The sequence below is a fragment of the Manihot esculenta genome, chromosome 12 (genome assembly GCF_001659605.2).
Source record: "Manihot esculenta cultivar AM560-2 chromosome 12, M.esculenta_v8, whole genome shotgun sequence".
In the NCBI taxonomy this organism is placed as follows: Eukaryota; Viridiplantae; Streptophyta; class Magnoliopsida; order Malpighiales; family Euphorbiaceae; genus Manihot; species Manihot esculenta.
In genome coordinates this window covers 33,669,480-33,690,691 of record NC_035172.2, presented here as the reverse complement: position 1 = coordinate 33,690,691, position 21,212 = coordinate 33,669,480, and the positions used below count along the sequence as shown (strand labels likewise).

At 31.4% G+C, this 21,212-nt stretch overlaps 3 protein-coding genes across 4 annotated transcripts; 1 reads left to right on the top strand and 2 right to left on the bottom strand.

Moving 5' to 3' along the window:
* Positions 1–1,086: 1,086 nt before the first annotated feature.
* On the bottom strand, positions 1,087–2,475 carry LOC110627945 (transcription factor bHLH94). Its single transcript, XM_021774360.2, has 3 exons — positions 1,846–2,475; positions 1,360–1,764; positions 1,087–1,282 (listed from the first exon to the last, which is right to left on the bottom strand). The coding sequence occupies exons 1-3, from the start codon at positions 2,281–2,283 to the stop codon at positions 1,172–1,174; spliced, it is 954 nt and encodes a 317-aa protein (XP_021630052.1). The 5' UTR covers positions 2,284–2,475; the 3' UTR covers positions 1,087–1,171.
* Positions 2,476–7,235: 4,760 nt separating this feature from the next.
* On the top strand, positions 7,236–13,348 carry LOC110628542 (probable glucan 1,3-beta-glucosidase A). Of its 2 annotated transcripts, XM_021775261.2 has the most exons (11): positions 7,238–7,769; positions 7,865–7,955; positions 8,042–8,157; positions 8,266–8,385; positions 9,033–9,218; positions 9,651–9,809; positions 10,019–10,188; positions 10,282–10,437; positions 11,266–11,618; positions 12,234–12,413; positions 13,026–13,348. In XM_021775261.2, the coding sequence occupies exons 2-11, from the start codon at positions 7,880–7,882 to the stop codon at positions 13,109–13,111; spliced, it is 1,602 nt and encodes a 533-aa protein (XP_021630953.1). In that variant the 5' UTR covers positions 7,238–7,769; positions 7,865–7,879; the 3' UTR covers positions 13,112–13,348. The 2 variants fall into 2 exon arrangements, with proteins under 2 accessions (XP_021630955.1, XP_021630953.1); XM_021775263.2 differs by lacking the exon at positions 13,026–13,348 and having other exon boundaries at positions 7,236–7,769; positions 11,266–11,623; positions 12,234–12,392.
* LOC110628541 (magnesium-transporting ATPase, P-type 1) lies at positions 13,286–18,418 on the bottom strand. Its single transcript, XM_021775260.2, has 8 exons — positions 18,033–18,418; positions 17,828–17,944; positions 16,480–16,706; positions 16,188–16,399; positions 15,967–16,069; positions 15,394–15,764; positions 14,776–15,274; positions 13,286–14,558 (listed from the first exon to the last, which is right to left on the bottom strand). The coding sequence occupies exons 1-8, from the start codon at positions 18,205–18,207 to the stop codon at positions 13,413–13,415; spliced, it is 2,850 nt and encodes a 949-aa protein (XP_021630952.1). The 5' UTR covers positions 18,208–18,418; the 3' UTR covers positions 13,286–13,412.
* Positions 18,419–21,212: the final 2,794 nt, after the last annotated feature.

The window sequence follows — 21,212 nt, the reverse complement described above, 5'->3', positions numbered from 1 at the left end:
AAGATTTTAAAATTTGGAGTTCAACCCCAATGCATATAGACCCTAGTTCCGACAAGTAACATAGGTTGAAGCTATACATATTATTGATGCCCATGTATCATATCGTGTTTTCAGACATGCATATAAGTATACATGGCCATAATATATAGAGAGAGCTTAGATCTCCAAAGCTGTCAATGACAGAACTACTGGTGCTTTGCTTCACCTCCACACTCGTAGATGGCTTTTTCTTTTTGAGCTTTGTAGCTTAGCTTGCTTTCCTTCGTACTTGTTTGTTCTTATTTATAAAATTCGAATCCCCTTTTCTTTGGCTTTTCAGGTTCTGCCTTTCCCCTTTCCATATTATCACACTTCCGGATATAGCGGTGCCTCAGGTGAGGTGATTTTTCTCACAGGTCTAGCAATATATAAACCACGTAAAATTCTTCTACACACTCGGATATATATTTCTGTTTAATATAATTTTGACATATAATTTAAATTTTAAAAAAAATTATTTAAAACATAATAGAAAGTATATTTTATTTTTTTAAAAAAATAGAGTAGTTTATTTTTTATCACATAATAATAGAGAGGCCATTATTGGAAGAAAGTACAAGGCCATGCACTGATGAGCACATGTAGCATTACAATCCATATTCAGTAAGTTGAAGCTTTATTCAGAATATTTTGTTGGCTTGACAAGCTAAAATAATGAATGGAAAAAAAAAAAAAAGAGCTAATTCTGGACTGAATCATTGGAAAGATGTCAACCTTTTTCATTTCACTTCAAAAAACCTAAGAACATGTATGGTCCCATCATTTTATTTGGATGAATGATCAACCCATATATACTAATATTAAAGATATAGTTCTGCCTTCTGCATTCATTCAATATTAGCTACAAGAAAAAAAAACAAAACAAGAGTCAAACAAAATATATTGAGAGAATGGTATGACTATAACTATGAATTTATTATTATTATTATTATTTTATATAATCATGGTTATTTTAAATTTATTGGACTGAAATTAAATTCTGTTCGCAGATCTAAATTCATAATGCAAAAAGTTATTTGAAAATTATAAAGATAACACAAAAGAAGAAGAAGAGACAAGATTAAAGCTAAATTGCACCAATTCATTTGGACAAGGATATGCAAATAGAAAACACTTGGAAGAAAAGAAAAAATTAACGATCGTATGAGTAATTAGAAATAGCTTCCTCTTGCATCCTAACCACCAACTCATACACAGCAGCTGCAATGTCATTGACAGAAGCCAGTTGACACTCTTCTTCAACCTGCATAAGTTCCATACTAAGAATAAGCCTTTAACATTTCTAAATGGGAAAAAAGATAATAAACTGATTAAACTAACCTTAACACTGAAAGAATAGAGGACCATTTGATCAACACTTGTAATATTTAGATGAAGAATACTAAGGCAAAGAGAGTACAGCCCGACCACCATCTTCAATAGCTGTTTTGGGTGTCTTCTTGTTAGTATTTTGAGGTTAGCATGGCTTTCTATCATTGTCACTTCAACTTCTGCAGAGATTGATTGCCTCTTGGCTGCCATTGATGACTGTTCATGATCTTCTGCTGTTGTTGTTGAATGAGTTGAATACTGAGGGAAGGTGAAAAAATCTGAGAAGACACGAGAAAAATCATCAGTGTCTGATGGATCTTTCTTGAGTCTCTTGTGGGCTTCAAGGGATTGAAGAAGTTGCTCTAGCTCCTTTACGAAGTTAATGGCTCCACCCACGATTGATGCCTGGTCTCCCTGCAAGGATACAGATCTAATCAGATCAAATTTTCAAGCTTTTGCTAATTGAAGATGGAGAGAGAGTGTTTTGAGTGATACCCTTTGAACGTAAGATGGAGGCATCATGGATCGAAGCACAGCAAGATAGTCATTCATTTGCTTTCTCCGATTGCGTTCCACAGTAATGTGTGTCATTCTCTGATGCTCAACTTCTTTCTGGTTCTTAACACTTCTGTTACGTTGTCTCTTCCGGCGGCCAACAGTTCCCGCCGGAGAAAATCCTCCGGCGAGAAATCCATCATCACGAGCGCAGTTTTCTTGAGAAGAAGAATTTGTATCCCAGTCTATCACACTATTTGGACCCATTGAAAAAGGTGAAGAATCCCAGTGATTTGAATTGAAACCAGACATAGTTTCATTAAAAGAAACTTCTTCTTCTTCTCCAGCTCCTCCAAGAGAAGTACAGATATCTCTGTAGCCATAACCAAATAGGTCTTGTTGGAGCCCAACAGTTTCCATGACCATTCTACCAACCATGAACTTGAGGCTCTCTCATTACAAGGAACTCTCTCATTTCTTTTTAAAGGGCAACTTGATCAGTTAGTCTAACAATTTCTATGCCAAATTGCATGAGATTTTTTGGTACGTTGCGAATGAGAGAGAGAGAGAGAGAGAATTTATGAGGATAAAATATTACACAAGTGCACAAAAACTTGCATAATGCAACTGCAAGTCTCCTAGTCTTTGTTGGCTAAAAGGATTTGTCATCTTACGTGTGATTTCGGGCAACAAGCATTTCTTTTTATATATAAACATAGCTTTTCATTGACATTTTATATCCAATAAAGAATGATTACGAAATAAAAATGCCATAAGTAATATTAAGAAAATTGATTAAGTGATAAAGCCAAGGAGAGCTTGTGAGGCATAGAAGTTTGGTGGTAAATATTCGGTTTCATTGGTAAGAATGCAAGGGGCCGGGTGTCTCGAGAGCAATGATAATTGTTTGGTTTGATTGGGAAGGGGTGAAAAACCTACCGTTTGATCAGTAGATTCCAAGGAGAAAGAGTACGTGGCAAGATGGGGAAGAATGGAGAGGAAGCAGAGAGTTGCAGTTCAGGGAAACAGCAAAGAGTCAGTGAGAGGTAAGGGCTGGCAGAGAATCCATGTGACCATACAAACAAAGGAGCGGTTCTCAAATCATCCTTGGTAAACAACTCCCTTTCCAAGAATCAACTTACTTATCATCACTGTTTATAATGTCTTTTTTAAGTGAAGTTAAAAGAAAATATGTAATTATGTTTTCACTCTAAAAAATATTTTATTAAAAAATATTTTTCTGACTAAAAGCCTTTATATGTATATATATATTTTTAAAAAAAGAAAGAAAAAAAAAAAGCAAGGAGCCCTGAGAGTTAGGGAAGTGGAAAATAATTAAGGAGGAGAAAGATATAAAAATTAAAAATATCCAAACTGGCAAGCTTTGAATAAGATCACTTTTATCAATATTAAAGAGATTCGATGTCATCAAAGTCATTGAGAAAGTACAGATTGATTCGCAGAGACACAGACTCCTTCCTCTGCTACACTATTCTGGAACTCATTTCTTGTAGGAAAAGAGAACCATTTCAATTCTCTTCTCCATAATTATATGCTTTGCCTTTAATTTTATTTTTTCAAAAATATTTATTTTTTTAATTACTGTGCCTGGTGACTTCTTCTAAGCTCTTGATGTTGATTTTTGGATTGGATTCACATTAATTAAATTCCTATAAATAATCTGTGATTAGAGTTTATTTTTATTTATTTAATTATTTATATTATTATTAAGGTACTGAGATGGTACCCACTCTCCAAAAGGTGCATTGAATCAAAGCGTATCTTTCTTGAATACAAAATGTTAAAAGAATTATGTCATTGTCATTTAAGATTTGAGTTTCAATTGAATAAGCAACCATTTGGACTTGGTTGCTAAAGACAAAGATTGGATTTTAATTCTTTGGAATGACGATTTCTTTTAAAAAATATATATCCTAAAATATAAGCCATAATTAAAAAAAAAAAAAAAGAAGAAGGAAATAAACTTGTCAACTTGGGTTGGTGCATGCATGATTAAGTATCGAAAATCCAAATTGTAAAGAGATAGCAATCTAATATTTAATGTATGTACACAGATTAGGTATTCAGAAGACTTTGAGTTCCATGCGCGCACTATTTGATTCAAATCAAAAAAATTAATCGAATCGAATTAATTTTAAAATTTAATTCGATTTTTTATTCAATTCAATTTGGTTCGGTTTTAAATTTCAAAAATTTTAATTATTTCAGTTCGGTTTAGTTTTAATTAGAAAAAAATCAAAAAAATCGAATCGAACCGATTAGTGATAATAATATGTTATTTTTAAGAATATAGAGAAATTAAATTATATTAAAATTAAAATATTTTAATTAAATTTTAAAAAATTAAAAATAAAGTATAAAAAATAAAAAAATTTATTAAAAATCGAAATCGATCAAATTGAATCAAACCGAATCAGATCGATTCAATTCAATTTGGTTTTTGATCAAAATCGATTCGATTTGATTTTTATAAATATTAAAATTTTAATTTTCAATTTATTTAATTCGATTCGATTTTGAACCAAACCGACTGAATGATCACACCTTAGTTCAGACTCTTGGGACAAATTCAAGTTGTTGGCTTTTTTTTATATATTTGATTAAAGAAATCTTTTCTCCAAGTCAAAGCACTTAATTTTATGGGTTTTTTTTTTTCCTCTTAGGATTGGAATATTGGGCTGAATTTGCTTGTAGTGGTCAGCCCAACAATCAAAATCAGCCATCCAGGCCAATCCACAATTTTATCATATCCATCGGGGAGTGATGCTCTACAGTCTATCCCAATGTTATACAGTTTTTAATTTTTCATTATTTAAATAAATACATAAATTATTTTTGAATTATTTAAAAAAAAGTGAAATATGAAAATTTTATTTTAATTTATTATATCTTGGTTTTATTTATCATATTCTTTCATATAATTATAAATAATATAAATTATAGATGAAGTGGTGAGATTATTTGAATAATGTCAAAATACAAGACCGTCCTTGAAGAGAAAAAGCGAAGAGTCCCATCTCAATCCAATAAGGTCGGCTTCATAAAGAATCTATCTGTCTCCCAATCAATAATCCACTTTTTCTAGAAGAGATTTGCATTGCTCATCCTTTTTCAATTTAGTTGTCATTTTCAATAAAAATCTGGCATAATTTATTTTATAAAAAAATAATTTAAAGATCAATTTACCATTTATATCATTTTATATTTTAATTTAAATATTTAAATTTTAAATAAATTAATTTAATATTTACATTTTACATTGTATAATCATTTTTAAAAATCAAAATAGGAGAGTTTATATGACAGGACAGATGTAATATTTTATTATTTTTTAAATATAAATCAATTTTATATATTAAAATAATATTAGCTCATATTTATTATAATTAACTGATATATTTAATTCTAAAATAGTAAATAAATTTTATTTCACAATAACATTATTTTATATTAATAATATATTTAATATTAAATATTTATAATTATTTTAATTATTAGGTTATTTATTTTTAATTTTAATTTTAAAAATTAATTAAAATTAAATTTAAATATAAACATGTGGTCAATTTATTTAAATTTTAAATATTTAAATTAATATGTAATGCAAATGTTGAAACTTTTTTAATTGATTAGTTTATTTTACATTATTAAAAAGAAAAATGACTATTACATTACAATAAAAGTAAATATAAAAAAACGGACAACAAAATTAATAGGAATACTTATTTTATAATAATAGATTCAAAAAAACAGAGCTAACCTATAACTCACCAAATCCTTTAGCATCTCAAGATCTGACCAGACAAGCGGGGCAGATCAGGTCACCAGTGAGCTTAGATTCGGCGGAAGAAATCTAGACTGGTAACGTGACGTGAGGAGAGATAGCATGCCCAGCTATTTTACAGTCCTGTTCGCATGCGTCTAGAGAATTAAATGGCCGTCTGGTATGGAAAAGGATTTTGACACTTTTGTACGTACGAATCTACATGACAAAAACATGTGATACTGTAAAATCCATTAAACGTCACTAGCAGATAAAAAAAAATTAATAAAAAGAGAAAAACACTTTTCTCTCTATCTAAGTTTATATTGACACCGTAAAATTCTATTATCTAAATCTCATAATATCAATATGTATATTAAATTAGATTCATATAATTATGTTGCGAGTTTTTTTGTGTGGTATACATTTAATTTTCTGTGTGAAACTTATTTATTTTAATTTAATCCTTATCAAAATTAAAAATATAATATCTTATACTTTTATATTAAACTGCATAAGGTTAAAAAAACACTAAACATCATTTCAAAAAACATTGTTTATTGATTAAAAAAAACATTATTTATTAAAAATAGTAAAAATTAAATAAAAGAAATCATATGGTTAAGCCATATTTTTACGAGTCCTAAAAAAGTTTCGCGTCTGTTGATAAGATGGTGGTGACAAAGAAACCTACAGATTGCTCAAGTCAGCGTCATAAGGCTCATGTCGATAATTTTATTTTTATTTTTTATTTTAATAAAATTAAAAATAAAAAAAAACGCCTTAATTAAAAATTTTATAAAAATAGTGAATATTTGCTCGATTTAATTTAAAATTAAATTAAATTAAATAAATTAAAAGTTAAAATTTTGATATTTATAAAAATCGAATCGAAATAATTTTAATTAAAAATTAAATTGAATTAAATCGATTTAATTTGATTCAGTTTCATCGATTTAAATTTTTAATTATTTTTTTATTTTTTATATTTTATTTTTAATATTTTTAAATTTAATTAAAATATTTTAATTTTAATATAATCGAATCTCTTTATATCATTAAAAATAATATCATATTATCACTAATTTAATTTTTTAATTTTTTTTATTAAAATTAAATCAAATTGAAATAACTGATATTTTTAAAATTAAAAATCAAATCGAAATAAATAAAAAATTAAATTAAAATTTTAAATTAATTAATTTAATTTATTTTTTTAATTTAAATTAAATACGACCCACTCTACAATAAACTCATTAATCACTTTTTAATTTTTCATCGACATATTTAAATATTTTTATAAATTTTAAAAATTTATTAATTATATTATTAAAAAAATTAAAATTGTTTTAATAAAAAATTAATTATTAAATATTTTTATAAATATAAAAAATTAATTAATAAAATTTTTTATCATAGCATCCAAACAGTAAAATAACAGATGAAACTAATAGGATATTTAATTAATATATTTTTTAAAACATTGAATACATTTTAATTTAATGAGTTTTTCCTCTGCAGAACTAAATAATAAAACTCCCATAACAGTATAAAATAAAATTTTTTGAAAAGAAAAAAATCCAAAAGCCTTTTCTTCTGTTCATAGCATTTGTTTGTCTCACAGACACACAGAAAGAACTAAAGAAGACAAGAACAATGTAGGATTTAGCAGTGATAAGGTTGTTCCACCAGCTTCTGTTTAACCTTTTCCTCACCATGAATCATTCACTGGTTAAAAACAAAAAGCTCTTTCTTTTTCACCTTGCTTACCTTTCTAAAATTATCCAATCACTTGCAAACCCAAACCCACTTATAAAAACGCCTCCAAATCTGCAAGCAAACCCTTTTCTTCCTTCCTTTTCCATACACTACCTTGTGAACACTTTCACTTTCCCCTTTTTTAATCCCTTCGCAATCTTCAGACATGGTTCCTTCTTTTTATTTTATGGGTTTTGTTTTGTCTTCACTCATTAGCACAATGGAATTCCAAAAAGTTGTGTATTAATTAATGTAATTGCTCACTATGAGAAAAGGCAAACCCAGATACAGATATTATGCTTGTCTACCTTGTTGAATTTGGTATTAACTGAGCGATAAGGAAGGGATTACTAAGATTCTTCCAAGTCGGTGTTTTTTTTGGGTGGGTATTGAATTATACTTTTATTTCTTTATTTGGGTTATTCAACATTGCTGTTCCAGGTAAATTCTATATTTTTGGCTGGATTGATGCTGTAGGGGCCTGCATTATTCATGGAACTTGTTCTTAGCAAATGGGTATTTGCATTTGCACTAACTTGGTGGGCTACTTTCTCTGGAGTATACTCAGGTGAGATTGTTTTTCCATTTCTTTAAATTGTTTTTAGAGAATATTAGATATTTTGTAATTGTTTTCAATGTTCTGTTTGATATAAGTGGAGGGATTGAGAGGAGGCTCTAAAGTTAGAGGAGTAAATTTGGGAGGTTGGCTGGTTGTGGAAGGTTGGATTAAGCCTTCGCTATTTGATGGCATTCCTAATGGAGATATGCTTGTGAGAATCTTTTTAAACTCTGATCTTTCTTTCCTCTTTTTCTGTGAAATTGTTTTCTTGTATCTTGTTATCAGTCTTATTGAACCCCTAACAAATGTCCAAATGTAGGATGGTACAGAAGTTCAATTCAAGTCAGTGACATTGCAGAAGTATATGTGTGCAGAGAATGGGGGTGGCATGGGTGTTACAGTGGATAGAGATGCTGCATCTTCATGGGAAACCTTCAAGGTTAGATGCCTGATCAAATTCTCCTTCCTGCACTGATGTGCAAAATTATCTTACACACTATGTATATAAGAAACGCCAATTTGGTCAATTTTTTACCCTCTCTGATATTTCTGTTGATACAACTCAATGTATGGTATTTCTATGATGCTGCCACTGCAATATTAGCAATATGAGAAATATGTATATGGTTCTTTCGAAGCAAACAAACTCAAAGACGCTAAGATAAGCTCTTTTAGCTATTAGCATAAGTTACATCTGGTTATTTTGTTAGAAAGATTATTTAAAGAGGAAATAACTAGTCTTATGTAAATTTTCTTTGGTTCAAGATATATTGTTAATAATGGACATGCCTCTCTCTCCCTCTCCCTGGGACATGTATATTCAATTTGATGTGGTGCAATTAAAATGGATGGTCCTTCCATGGCACTATTACAACATACTTTGTTGGAGATTGGAATATTAGGCAGTCAAAATTCTTTATACTAGCAGTTTCCTACTAGTTTTTTAAGGTGGTTATTTGGTGTCTGTTATCACTGTTGTTTTGGTTTATTTGTTTTAATTTCATGTTCATTATTAAGCTTGGAGATTGAGATCTGTTGAAGCGTTATTATGCATACAAATTATCCTACTGATTTCTTTTCTTGCAGTTATGGAGGGTCTCTGCATCAGAATTTCAGTTTCGCACCTCTCAAGGCCAGTTTCTAACATGTGAAGGTGAAGGGTGCTCAATATCTGCTTCTGCAAACACATCTTCAGAGGGAAAATCATTTTATATTGAGAGAAATAACAACAATAGAGTTCATCTAAAACTTCTCAGTGGGGCTTATCTACAGGTAAATTCATGTCATTTTCTTTTGATTTCAGGAAAAGATAAAAGAAAAAAACAATATGTATTAATATTGTGGCATACTGTAACAAATGATGGTAGGGTGCCATGTTTGGCAATAGGAACAAAAGATTTCAACCATCCAATTTCAGTCTCTCTCAAATCATTTCTTTATTATTATTATTATTATTAAAGTATGGGGCTTTGGAGTGGGGGCTGGGGGCAGATAGTTTCTATATGGAACAGTTGCCTATGTTGTAATAACTTGCCAATACAACCAGCTCAATTTTATCCACTGTGCCTTTGTTATCTACAAGGGAAATAAGGAACTACCCAAATTCCAGGTGGCATTTGGAGATTGCTGCTGTTTAATTTGCCTTTTCATATGATCCCAAAAGTTTTAATAATTTTGCATGATAGCATATAATCTATTTTTTAGGCAACTATAGGAAACCAGCTTACAGCAGACTATCCAGGGAAACCAGGATGGGATGATAATGCAGCCACTTTTGAAATGACTATCGTAGCAAATAATTTGCATGGAGATTACCAACTTGCAAATGGATATGGACACAGTAAGGTGAAAGATGTTCTTAAGGTAATCTCTGTTTTCTATTCCATTATGCTATTAAATTGTTTTCTTCTTTGGTTTATGGTAAATTAATTATGACTTCGATGAGAAGCATAGGATATGCTAGCTAAGACAACATAATAAGGTAAATAAAAATTTAAAATTAGGACAGTATGAGTGTGTCATAAGGTTCAGCTTTTTGTTCATTTTTGTATTTCTGCCTTTTGGAACTGCAGAAACACAGAAACAGTTTTATTACAATGGAAGATTTCAAGTTTCTATATAGACATGGGATAAATGCAGTAAGGATACCAGTTGGCTGGTGGATTGCTTTTGATCCTAATCCTCCAGCTCCATTTATAGGAGGATCCTTGGAAGCTCTTGACAATGCATTCTCATGGGCACAGTAGGTCCTGCTTTACTGTCTATCCATTTTGGATTACTAATGACTTCAAACTAAAATTTTCCTTTCAATATATACCTCAAAACTGTGTTGCAGAGCCTATAATATAAAATGCATAATTGATCTACATGCGGCTCCTGGTTCTCAAAATGGGATGGAACATAGCGCTAGTAGAGATGGTACAACAGGCTGGCCTACTTCGCCAGATTATATCTCACAAACACTGGATGTTATAGATTTTCTAGCTTCAAGGTATGCTTCAGAATTCAGATAAGTTAGTGTATTGTTTACAATCCACTAGAAAGCTTCCGGTGGCTGGTGTTAAATATGGAAGATCATTATTATTTGCCATTGCAGAACTAAGAGAAGATAATATTTGTCAACATCGTTTCTGAATTAAAACAAAATTAGAGGCCACAAATATTCTAGGTGTTCAAACAAAAGTGAGAGTCACAATAGTTCAACTTTTTATTCATCCATGCAAGAAACAGAGATATTGACAGTGTAAAACCTCAACTTTGGTTACCTGCATTGAAAGATACAAGCTTTTGATCTATGCATATGAGAATACCTGGTGGTTTCTAGTATCATCCGCTGATAAGCAAGTAGATAGGTCCTTGGCTTCTTCTTGTTCTCGGAGCTGCACTTACAGGGGGCCAACACAGAGAGTCTATTAACAAATAGCCTTTTTAAATTCCAGCTCTATCCATCCATGATATTGGAATATTTCATTTGGAACTTACTAGTTATTCTCTTCTTTATTACTTTTCTCTCTTCCTCTTTCTGTAATCTGTATGCACATTGAAAGCATATTCTTGATAAGTCATGATGGAGCACCATAAATGGAATAAAAATGCAATTACGAGTACAAATGCATTCCCCTAGGATCTACCAAATGTACGCTTTAACTTCTTTACTAATTTTATATTTCAGTTCACTCAGATTAACTCAACTAGGGAAGTCTGTTAGTTTTATCTTGGATCGGTTAAGTTTGGCGGCTGCTTATGATATATTTTGTAGTTTGTTTATACATTCCACAGTATGAAATTAACTCATGAACATGAATATTTTCAAGTGCAGATATGCAAGGCATCCTGCCTTGCTGGGAATTGAGCTTTTAAATGAACCATCTGCTGCCTCAGTTCCTTTGGAAGTTTTGGTTCCATATTATAAACAAGGCTACCAAATTGTTCGAAAATACTCATCTACAGCTTATGTCATCATCTGTCAGAGAATTGGCAATGCTGATCCAATGGAACTTTACCAGGCTAATATAGGCTCCAACAACTTAGTAGTTGATTTGCATTACTACAATCTTTTTGACACTTTCTTTGTTAATATGAGTTCAGAAGATAATATTCAATTTATATACAAGAGTAGGGAAACTCAACTACAGGCTCTGAGCAGTTCAAATGGTCCACTTGTTTTTATTGGTAAGGTACTCCATTCTGTTTTCCTCTATTAAAAGTAAAAAATAAAAATAATAGATTGTATTACTTTTGGATCTGATAACTATTTCAAACCTAGTTGAAAATCAAAATGAAGTGGTATTATATTTCTATAGATCAAGGGATAAGAATTAGTGAAGCCACACTTCATTTTTTTAATCCAAATTACATGTTGGAAAAATTACTATTTGGTCCCTATGGTATAGTGACACTTAGTCCCTCAGTTTTAAAAAATACATTAATACATTTCCGAGATTTTTAAAATCTTCTATTTAGTCTCTCTGTTAATTTTAGTCATTAAATTACAGAAAAGTCTAAAATATCCTTAATACATAGAAACTAATTAGTAGATATTTTTAAAAAAACTGAGGGACTAACTAATAAATTTGTTAATACCACTGAGACTAAATAATAAAATACTTAACGGTTACAGTTAATGGAATGACTGATTAGTAGGTTTTTTATAATTCAGGAATGTTTTTCAAAATTAAGGGATCAATTAATAAGTTTTCTATATCGTAGAAACTAGATAGTAAATTTGTCTTATATTTATGTGCGATCTAACAGGTTATTCTCAAATCTGAATTGTGTTGTTGTCAGGGGAATGGGTGAATGAATGGAATGTGACAAGTGGAGCTCAGACAGATTATCAAAATTTTGGAAAAGCCCAACTTGATGCTTATGATGCTGCTTCTTTTGGATGGGCATATTGGACTCTCAAAAATGATAGAAAGCATTGGGATTTTGAATGGAACATTAGGAACAATTATCTCCAGTTTGGTAATAGTTTAACCTCATCTCATCTCTTTTCTTTTCACTACATTTCTTTTCTTTTCCTTTATTGTCACAAAAATTTTAGGAAGACCATTAAACCAGTAGCCAAATGATCAAATATTTGTTTGCTTCATTACAAAATGAGGTTGACATTTAATATCTAGCACCATTTCCTTTAAAAGTTTTTTAGCAAATTATTATGAAATCCCTGATGTTTTAGGAAATTCACTAGTTTGTCCCTATTTCAAAATTACTCAAATAAAACGTTCTCATACAGTTGTTCTGTTAAAAAAACCATTAGTTGCTTTAAATATTTATACTATTTAATTTCTATAATTTTAATTATATGTACTATTTAGTCCTTATAATTTTAAATATGCATATTGTTTAACCCATTTGATTAAGATTAAAACAAGTTGACTAGCGACTTTTTTGGCAAAATGATTAAAATTTTTGATTTACAATGGTGCTTTAATTGAGTAATTCTGAAATAGGGATGAAATATTGAATTCCCTAAAAATTTAGAGACCTGATAGTAATTCTCTCAAAAATTTTTGATGTAACAAAGATTATTGAACAGGAAAATAAGTCTGACAGCATATGAAATATATTTTGCAGGTAATTCACCAGCCAAGCAAGTTTTCAGGAGTGTAGTATTGCTTGGTTTGGTCCCTGTTTTCTTCTTTCTGCATCCTATATTATAGAGGATATAATAAGAGTTGCATATGGTCCAGAGACTGCAAAATCTAAGCGGCTGGTTTTCTCTTCTTTTCTTTTCTCTTTGCTTCCATGTTTGCCAGATGTTATTGGGTGTTCAATATTTCATTCATATTGCAAATTTTACAAGTTCAATAATATTCTCAGAGCAGAGTGTATCATAGGAAAAGCTACATTTATTATGCTCATCTTCAATAATATACAAAGGAAAAGAATTTTTTTTCCCCTGCTCTCTCTCCAAGCAACTTCTATTGCGATGCTTGTCTTATTAAGAGTTAGTAATGTTATCTAAAGCCATTTTCCGTAAATCAAAATGTAAACTCTCTTGACCACTTGGCCAAGTGTAAAATATACTAAGAAAAGCAAAACTAAAAATCCAAAATATGACATTGGTAGAGTAGTGAATCCCATGAAATCTCCAACTATGGTGAATGGAATTGCAATTCCAATGGCAGAAATCACAACTGTCGAACACAGCACTTGCCATGAGGCGATCTCCTGAACGAAAGGGATTTTCTCCGTTCGGATCAAGTGGAAAATTAGTGTCTGCATCAGTAGCCCTTCAATGAACCAAGCAGAATGGAAGAATTTGTAGTTAGATCCATTGGCTGAGTAATAGAAGCACAGGAATATGAGATTTGCTATATCACATAGTGTACACACTGGACCATTCCATAATATGAACATTGGAAAGCCTTTCATAGACCATTTCTGTGGTGTTCTCACATAATCTTCCTCCATTTTGTCCCATGGAATTGCAATCTGACCCACACTGTACAAAAAGGTTTGAGTCAGGAGCTGCCTTGGTGTCAATGGCTCAAAGTCTAGCAGCAGAGTTGCTATAACGAGTGAAAGAACACCTCCTACATTAGCAACAACTGACATTTTAATGTACTTCATGGTATTACCAAATGTAAGGCGACCGTGTTCAACACCATCAACTAGAACGTTAAGATCTTTCTCTAGTAAGATAATGTCAGCAAAGTCTTTTGCAACAGAAGCTCCCGAGTCGACGGAGATACCTACATTGGCAGCATCAATTGCAAGTGTGTCGTTGATTCCATCTCCCAGGAATCCAACTACATGGTCTCCAACTGTTTGTAAGGACTGCACCACGCGGAGTTTCTGGGTTGGGGTGAGCCGAGCAAGCACTGTAGCTCTTTTAACCGTCTCATGAAAGTCATCCTGATTGAGTTGCTCAAGATCTGGACCTGTTGTTATATAGGTGGTTCTAATGCCAAGTTCTTCACAAATCCTTACTGCCAAGGATAGTGAGTCACCTGTTAATACTTTCGCTTTGACTCCCTTCTCTGCCAGCCTCCACAAAGCTTGCTTTGCTGAGTCCTTTGGGGGGTCAAAGAACGTAATTACACCAAGGAAGACCATGTCTGATTCAGTGAACTCATAATTGGTAATGCTTGGATCACTTCTTTCCTGAAACATTGCAAATGGATATGTAAGAGAACTAAAGAATTTTTAGCTTGTTAACTATAGATGTTGCGGATACCGTCTACTGAGGAAAAGGGATAATAGATGGGTTTATTTTTGGAAATTATCCAAGTTCAGGAAACATGGAAACGACAGAAGACATAATGACATATAAGAAACAGCATAAAAGAAAAACAGAGCCAAAAAAGTGATCCGGACATACCATTTCTAGCCTTTTCATTGCAACTCCTAAAATCCTCAACCCCTGGTTGCTTAATTCTTCTCCAATATTTAGAATTCGGCTATGGTCTTCTGAAGTGAAAGTGGTCATGGTGCCCTTACTAATATGGTCAATAAAAGAGCAAACTTTCATTATTTCTTCCAATGCTCCCTTGGTTACCATGATCCTCTCAAGAACATGGCCATTTCTGCCGTCTGCATTGAATTCAGTTTCCAAAATAACAGATACTCGTCTTCGTATAAAATCAAAAGGGATCTCATCTATTTTTCTATACTTGGATGGTTGGAATCTGTATCCATTTGTGTATACAAATGCCAAAATTGCATCATCCAGAGGATACTTTTGATCAGTCTTGAAGTAAGAGTTGAGGAATGCAAAGCGTAAGACCTTTTCTTTTGGTGACCCCCAACTGTCAAGATGATTAACCACAATTGCATGGTCCATGGTGAGTGTACCAGTCTTATCCATGCATAGGATGTCCCTATAATAATAATAATAAAAAAAATATGATAATTATGTAAACATATAGGCTAACTAATATTATGGATGTGTGCATATAAAAATTTATCAAACATAAGAACTAAATGATTTTTAACATACATGGATCCCATATCACGTATACAGGCTAAGCTTTTGACGATGCATCTGTCTCTGGCCATGGCAAGTGCTCCTTTTGCAAGACTTGTATTAACAATAAGGGGAAGCATATTAGGAGTAAGCGCACATGCCACTGAGAGTCCAAAAAGAACACTCTCACTCAAAGCACGAGATTTCAGGTAGTAAGCCGTAATTATTATTGTCATTACTATTAGCATAACGCCAATGAGCACGTAGGATATTTGTCGGATACCATTCTCAAAGCCATCTGGTGGTTTTTGTTTCCCTATAGTTGAAAACATGGTGCTCATGTAAGTCTTGGATCCAGTGGAAACAACCAGACCAGTCCCGCTACCTGAGACCACATTTGTTCCCTGGAAAACATTCAAAGCCCTTGTATTTCTTAGAGACATAGACATGAATATTCATGTCTTTATGAACTCAAATATACTAAGACACTAACAGAAATAAATAGTTCTTAATCAAGATTTGTTATCTTAATCAAATGGCAACCCACATTCTGACTTCAGAAAAAACTTATGATGACTAAGCGATGCTAGGAATAGTTACACCTACCATGAAACAAATATTCTTCAACTCTAGCAAAGGAGTGCTCTGATTTTCTTTAGTGTAGGCTGTTTTTTCAGTTGTCCAGGACTCGCCTGTTAATGAGGACTGACTGTTCAAAAATCAGATGTGATAATGTATTCTATAATCAGCTGTAGAGGATAAGAGAAAGGCATGAAATTAAAAGCTCCGATCCAGGAAAACGAGGCCAAGTATTAGAGGTTCTATACCTTACGACAAGGTGCTTCGACGATAATAATCTCACATCTCCAGGAAAAAGATCACCTGGCTCGAAAATGATAATGTCCCCTGGAACAACATCTCTTTGATCAACTTGAACTAGTAACTCTGTCTGAACAACTCTGCCCGCACATCTTTGAACTTTTACCGGCCGCTTAACAAACTCATAGAGTTTCATGGCAGCTTTTGAACTAATGTATTCCTAATGTTTCATGAAAATTAGCAAATTATTTGAGAAAGAGAGAAGCCAGTTGTTTGACTACAAACTTAAAAAACTGCTACCTGGTAGAATCTGAGGCAGACACTAATTAAAACCAGTATGAGCAAGATGCATCCATTTGGATTGTCACTGGTTATGTATGAGAGAGTTGACAGCACAATCAAAATGATATTGAAAGGATGGAAAAATGCAGCCCACAGAAGATGCCACCAACTTGGAAAAGTATACTCAAGAGGAACATTTGGCCCATTTTCTTTCAGTCTTCTTTCTGCTTCAGTGAAGCTCAAGCCTGCACAAAGGAAAAGGATACTTGTTAGTATATGTAGTCCAAGGCAGTATATTAGTAATGATTATACATAGTAAACAGAGGAGCACAAAATGGCATCATGGCAAAGCAGGTAAATAAATAATAATAAATATTCATTCAAGACAGGATGAAGAAAGGATAGGATGCATTCCAAGATAGGCTAATTGTGAGAGATTTTCTGGTGGTAACCATTCAAATAACCATTCTCGATTATCTCCCAAGCATTTGAAAATAACCTGATCATCCAATGGTAAAGCATACACAGAGTGGGGGATAAATTATATAGGAACAACCATTTACCTATTTTTCTATCAATTAGATATTGCTATTCAACCTTACAAGAGAAGGCAAAGCTTTGTAGAAACTCAAGAATCTGTATTAGGGGACATCAGTTTTTAAAACAAATACATGCAATCCATTTCATATTTCCCCCAACAAATGACTTCTTTAATGTTTTCGTGCAGATTCATTTTTATATTTCATATAAATGAAAATATAACCACCTTGTTATTTTTTGTGTGTGTCTGGGGGGGGGGATATCATCAGAGAATCAAAACACTTTCAACAGTGGGGATCTAGAAAATGATTAAAACCACTCTGGAGAGAAGGATGGCTTGAGTTTCATTTTTGGCCTAATTCTTCTTTTCTGAGTTCATCCAAACATCATATATTGTAATTGTTCTGGAATAGATGCAGGGAAAAGGTAATATCTTCTAAGTCATTTGATAATCTTTCTTTGAAGGAGCATCATATTGCGAGGTTTTTTGTTAACAGGACATTAATTAGATAGAGAGAGTTGTAAAAAGGTAGAATTCAGATACGTTTACTGATCAAGTCTTATTATATTACTTCTTATACTGAACCACCAGGCTTTCAAGATCAACAGGACTGGATCTCGTGTCCCCAGAATTAACGAGTACTAACACAAAAATTATCCTACTTATCACGCTATCCTTAATAAAGGCACTCTGGTTAAGAAATGAACTAGCTTTAGCTTCTTATTAACACATCAAACTGAAAAGATTCTTTTACCCGGCATTTCATCAAACACATCGGTCGTCTATAAAACTAAACTTTCACTTAAAAACAAAAAACTTACTCACCCCTTTCTGTGGACTGAACATACTCAAAAACCAAATCTTTATCCGATTGCGCCAATGCATATAGCCAAGAATACACTCTCTCTTCTTCGTCCGTCCTTAACCCTCCACCACTTTTCTCTACACATAGCAACAAAATAACACAAACCCATTTCAATAAATCAATAAACAAAAATAAACTTAACATCTAAAATTAACTGAGACTCACTTCCGGACATAAGGCTGCGCAAGTACTTAATGAAAGATCTTGGGTACCCATTAGTATGGGGGTTTTCAGGGCTTTTGACGAGATTGTCGCGAATGGGACTGTAAGAAGGAAGGATTTTGTCTTCATGGTTTTGGTGATTAGGAGAGAAAATGGAGAAGAGTTTACGAAGTCCCATAAGTGAAAATCTGTTCTGCTGGTGAAGAGATAGACAAGGAGGAAACACTTAACAGTGGGACAAAACAGTCATTGTTAAAGGGATTTGAAGATTTGAAGAGAAGGTAGAGAAGAAAGTGAGAGATTAAAAAATTTGAGTGTGAAATTTCTACTTCTTTGAATTTCCCTTCCTCTCGTTTTGCTTCTTTGATCTCTTTCCTAGAGATACCAACTACCAGACTTCAAGTGACCGTTAGGTGCAGTTGCTGATGGCGCTAAAAAGAACCGTCGGTCTGCCTCCATTCCTTTTTTGGCAGCGTGTAAATAAACTAAGCATTAAATTACTTTAGCTTTGATTTGATAAAAATTTTAACTTAGTTAGATTTAATTTCTAAATAAATTAAAATTGAGCTTAATTTTAAATTTATTATTTAAACTCCATAATATTCGTATTAAAATTCGTAAGTTCAATTTATTTTTAAATTTATAAACAGATTTATGAATAAACTCATAAAACAGTCTCATTAAATAAATTTAAATTAATATTATAAGAGAATTAAGTTTAAATTTTATATATATTTTTATAAGTTAAATTTAAATTTTAAAATTAAATTCTACATAATTTAATTATATTCTTAATTTACGAACTAATTTATATATATATATATTTAATTAAAATATTTTAATTTTAAATTAAAATTTATTATAAATATAGATAAATTTAACTATTCAAAATTAATTTTGATAAAAGCTCAACTTTTCCAATTTTAATTATTAAACGGATTAATTTTAAATTTATTAATATTTGACTCAAATTTAACTTGAATTCGAAGAAATTTTAATGCGTCAAATTTGAGTTATTCAAAACTAGACTCGGCTAGTCTCATTTACACCCAATTTTTTAGTTAGTTTTCAATTTCTGATTCAAACAAGAATTAAACCAATTTTCACTCAAACCAAATTGAATTTAAACCGGATTTAATTCTCAATATATAACCAAAAGCGATGCAGTGCACATGGAAGTTTTGAGATGAAAAAAAAAACCAAATTTAAGATATTTTTAAAATATTATTATCCTTTTACCATCCGTATAGCATAAATAATTTTATAATAATTTAACTAAATTTATTTAAAATTATGTATAATTTTATTTTGATATATAATGAAAATTTTTTAAATTAAAAAGAATTAAATTTTATTTTAAATAAAATAATTATAAAAAAATAAATTAATTGAATCAAACCTCACCCACCCAAAAACTAACTCTATATTTACTATATATTTAATATTGTATTTATTATTAAATGTATATAAAAATTTAAATTTGAGTTTATCATACAAGTAATATGTCTATATTAATTAGAATGTGAATAAATTATATGGAACGTTAAATATTTATAATGTTAAATTTATCAAGAAAAAATAATTAATACATTAAGTAAATAATTGTGAAAAATATCTTAGAAAACGGTGAGTTTCACATGTTAATATAAACATAAGTTTTTGTCATTAATTTTTTATATTAATGAAATAAATATAAAAATATTAATTTACTGCATAACATGTGTAATAATTAAAAACAAAATTTTAAAATATAATTAATTTTTATGCACATACATAATTTTTATTAATGAATATTAAATTAATTTAATAATTATTTATAGTATTTTTAGTTTATCTACATGTCTTGTAATTTTTAATATTTTATTATTATAAAATTATAATTTAAAAAATTATAATTAATAAATTTTAAAAGGAATAATATGATTGACTAAAAATTCAAAATAGTTATCGGCTTGCGAAAAATAGTTTTAACTGTCTAATCCAAAATGCAGGCTCATATCAGTTATCTTTCAGCTTACCTGATTCTATCAAATTGTTTATGGAACATTTTGATTTAACTGTTTGGATATCCATCGGGTGATTGGTCAAATCAAAACTATAAAAATTTTATTTGGACTAATATTCTACTTGGATTAAAACGGCCACAATTTCATTTAAGATTAAACTTGTCTTTCAATCTATTAGTGAAAGTTTAAATTAAATAGGAAATTAATACTTAATTCTATTTTTTAGTCCATAACTTGTAAATAGACTCACCAAAATAATAAATTAAGAAAATTATTTTCCTAAACTTTGGCAAGCTACAACTCATGTTTCTATGCACTCCATGATCCACGTCCAATGTCACCACCATATTTGCCAACAACCCATTTCCCACATTGCATGCCTCAGCCACAAGATTTCACTCTCCTAGCTTCAATCCATGTATCCTGGGTTCCTTTTGAAAACATGTTGAAACTTCCTTGGTTTATCATTTTCTACCCTTGGAACTATGACTTTCTCCTCAAAGTCACTGTTAACGAATCTGGATGGGATGTTATTTGTATCTTCTCAGTATGCGTCTTCAACTGGTAGCTATTTTTATTTAACCAAACGTTGCTCGACAAATTTAGTTCCCCTTTTTAAATAACGCGTGTTGAGATCCCAGGAGGCGTCTTCAATTGGTAGCTATTTCTATTTAACCAAATGTTGCTCGACAAATTTAGCTCCCCTCTTTAACCAACGCATGTTGAGGAGTTGCTCCGGCTTAACAACTACTTCATCGTCATCCGTCATTGGTGGTAAGGTGGTGGTAGGCATGATGGTATCACCCTTTTTTTTTTCAAGAGCGAGACATGAAAAATCGGGTGGACTCGTGCTTCTGATGGTAACTGAAGACATTAGGCGATTGGCCTAATTCGTTCCTAATTTGGTAGGGGCCATAGAACTTGTTTGCTAATTTGTGACCAGCTCGTTTAAACACAGAACGTTGCTTATATGGATTCAACTTGAGAAAAATCTAGTCACCTACTTGATATTCAATGTCTCAGCATCTAGAATTGGTGATTTGTTTTATCCGATTGCTAGCCGCATGCAAATTAGTCTTAAGCTGATGAAGCATGTCATTGCAACTAAGGAGTTGTTGGTCCACTTCATGTACTGGACTAGTCCCAATATCATACTTGGAACTGGTGGGAGGTGGAC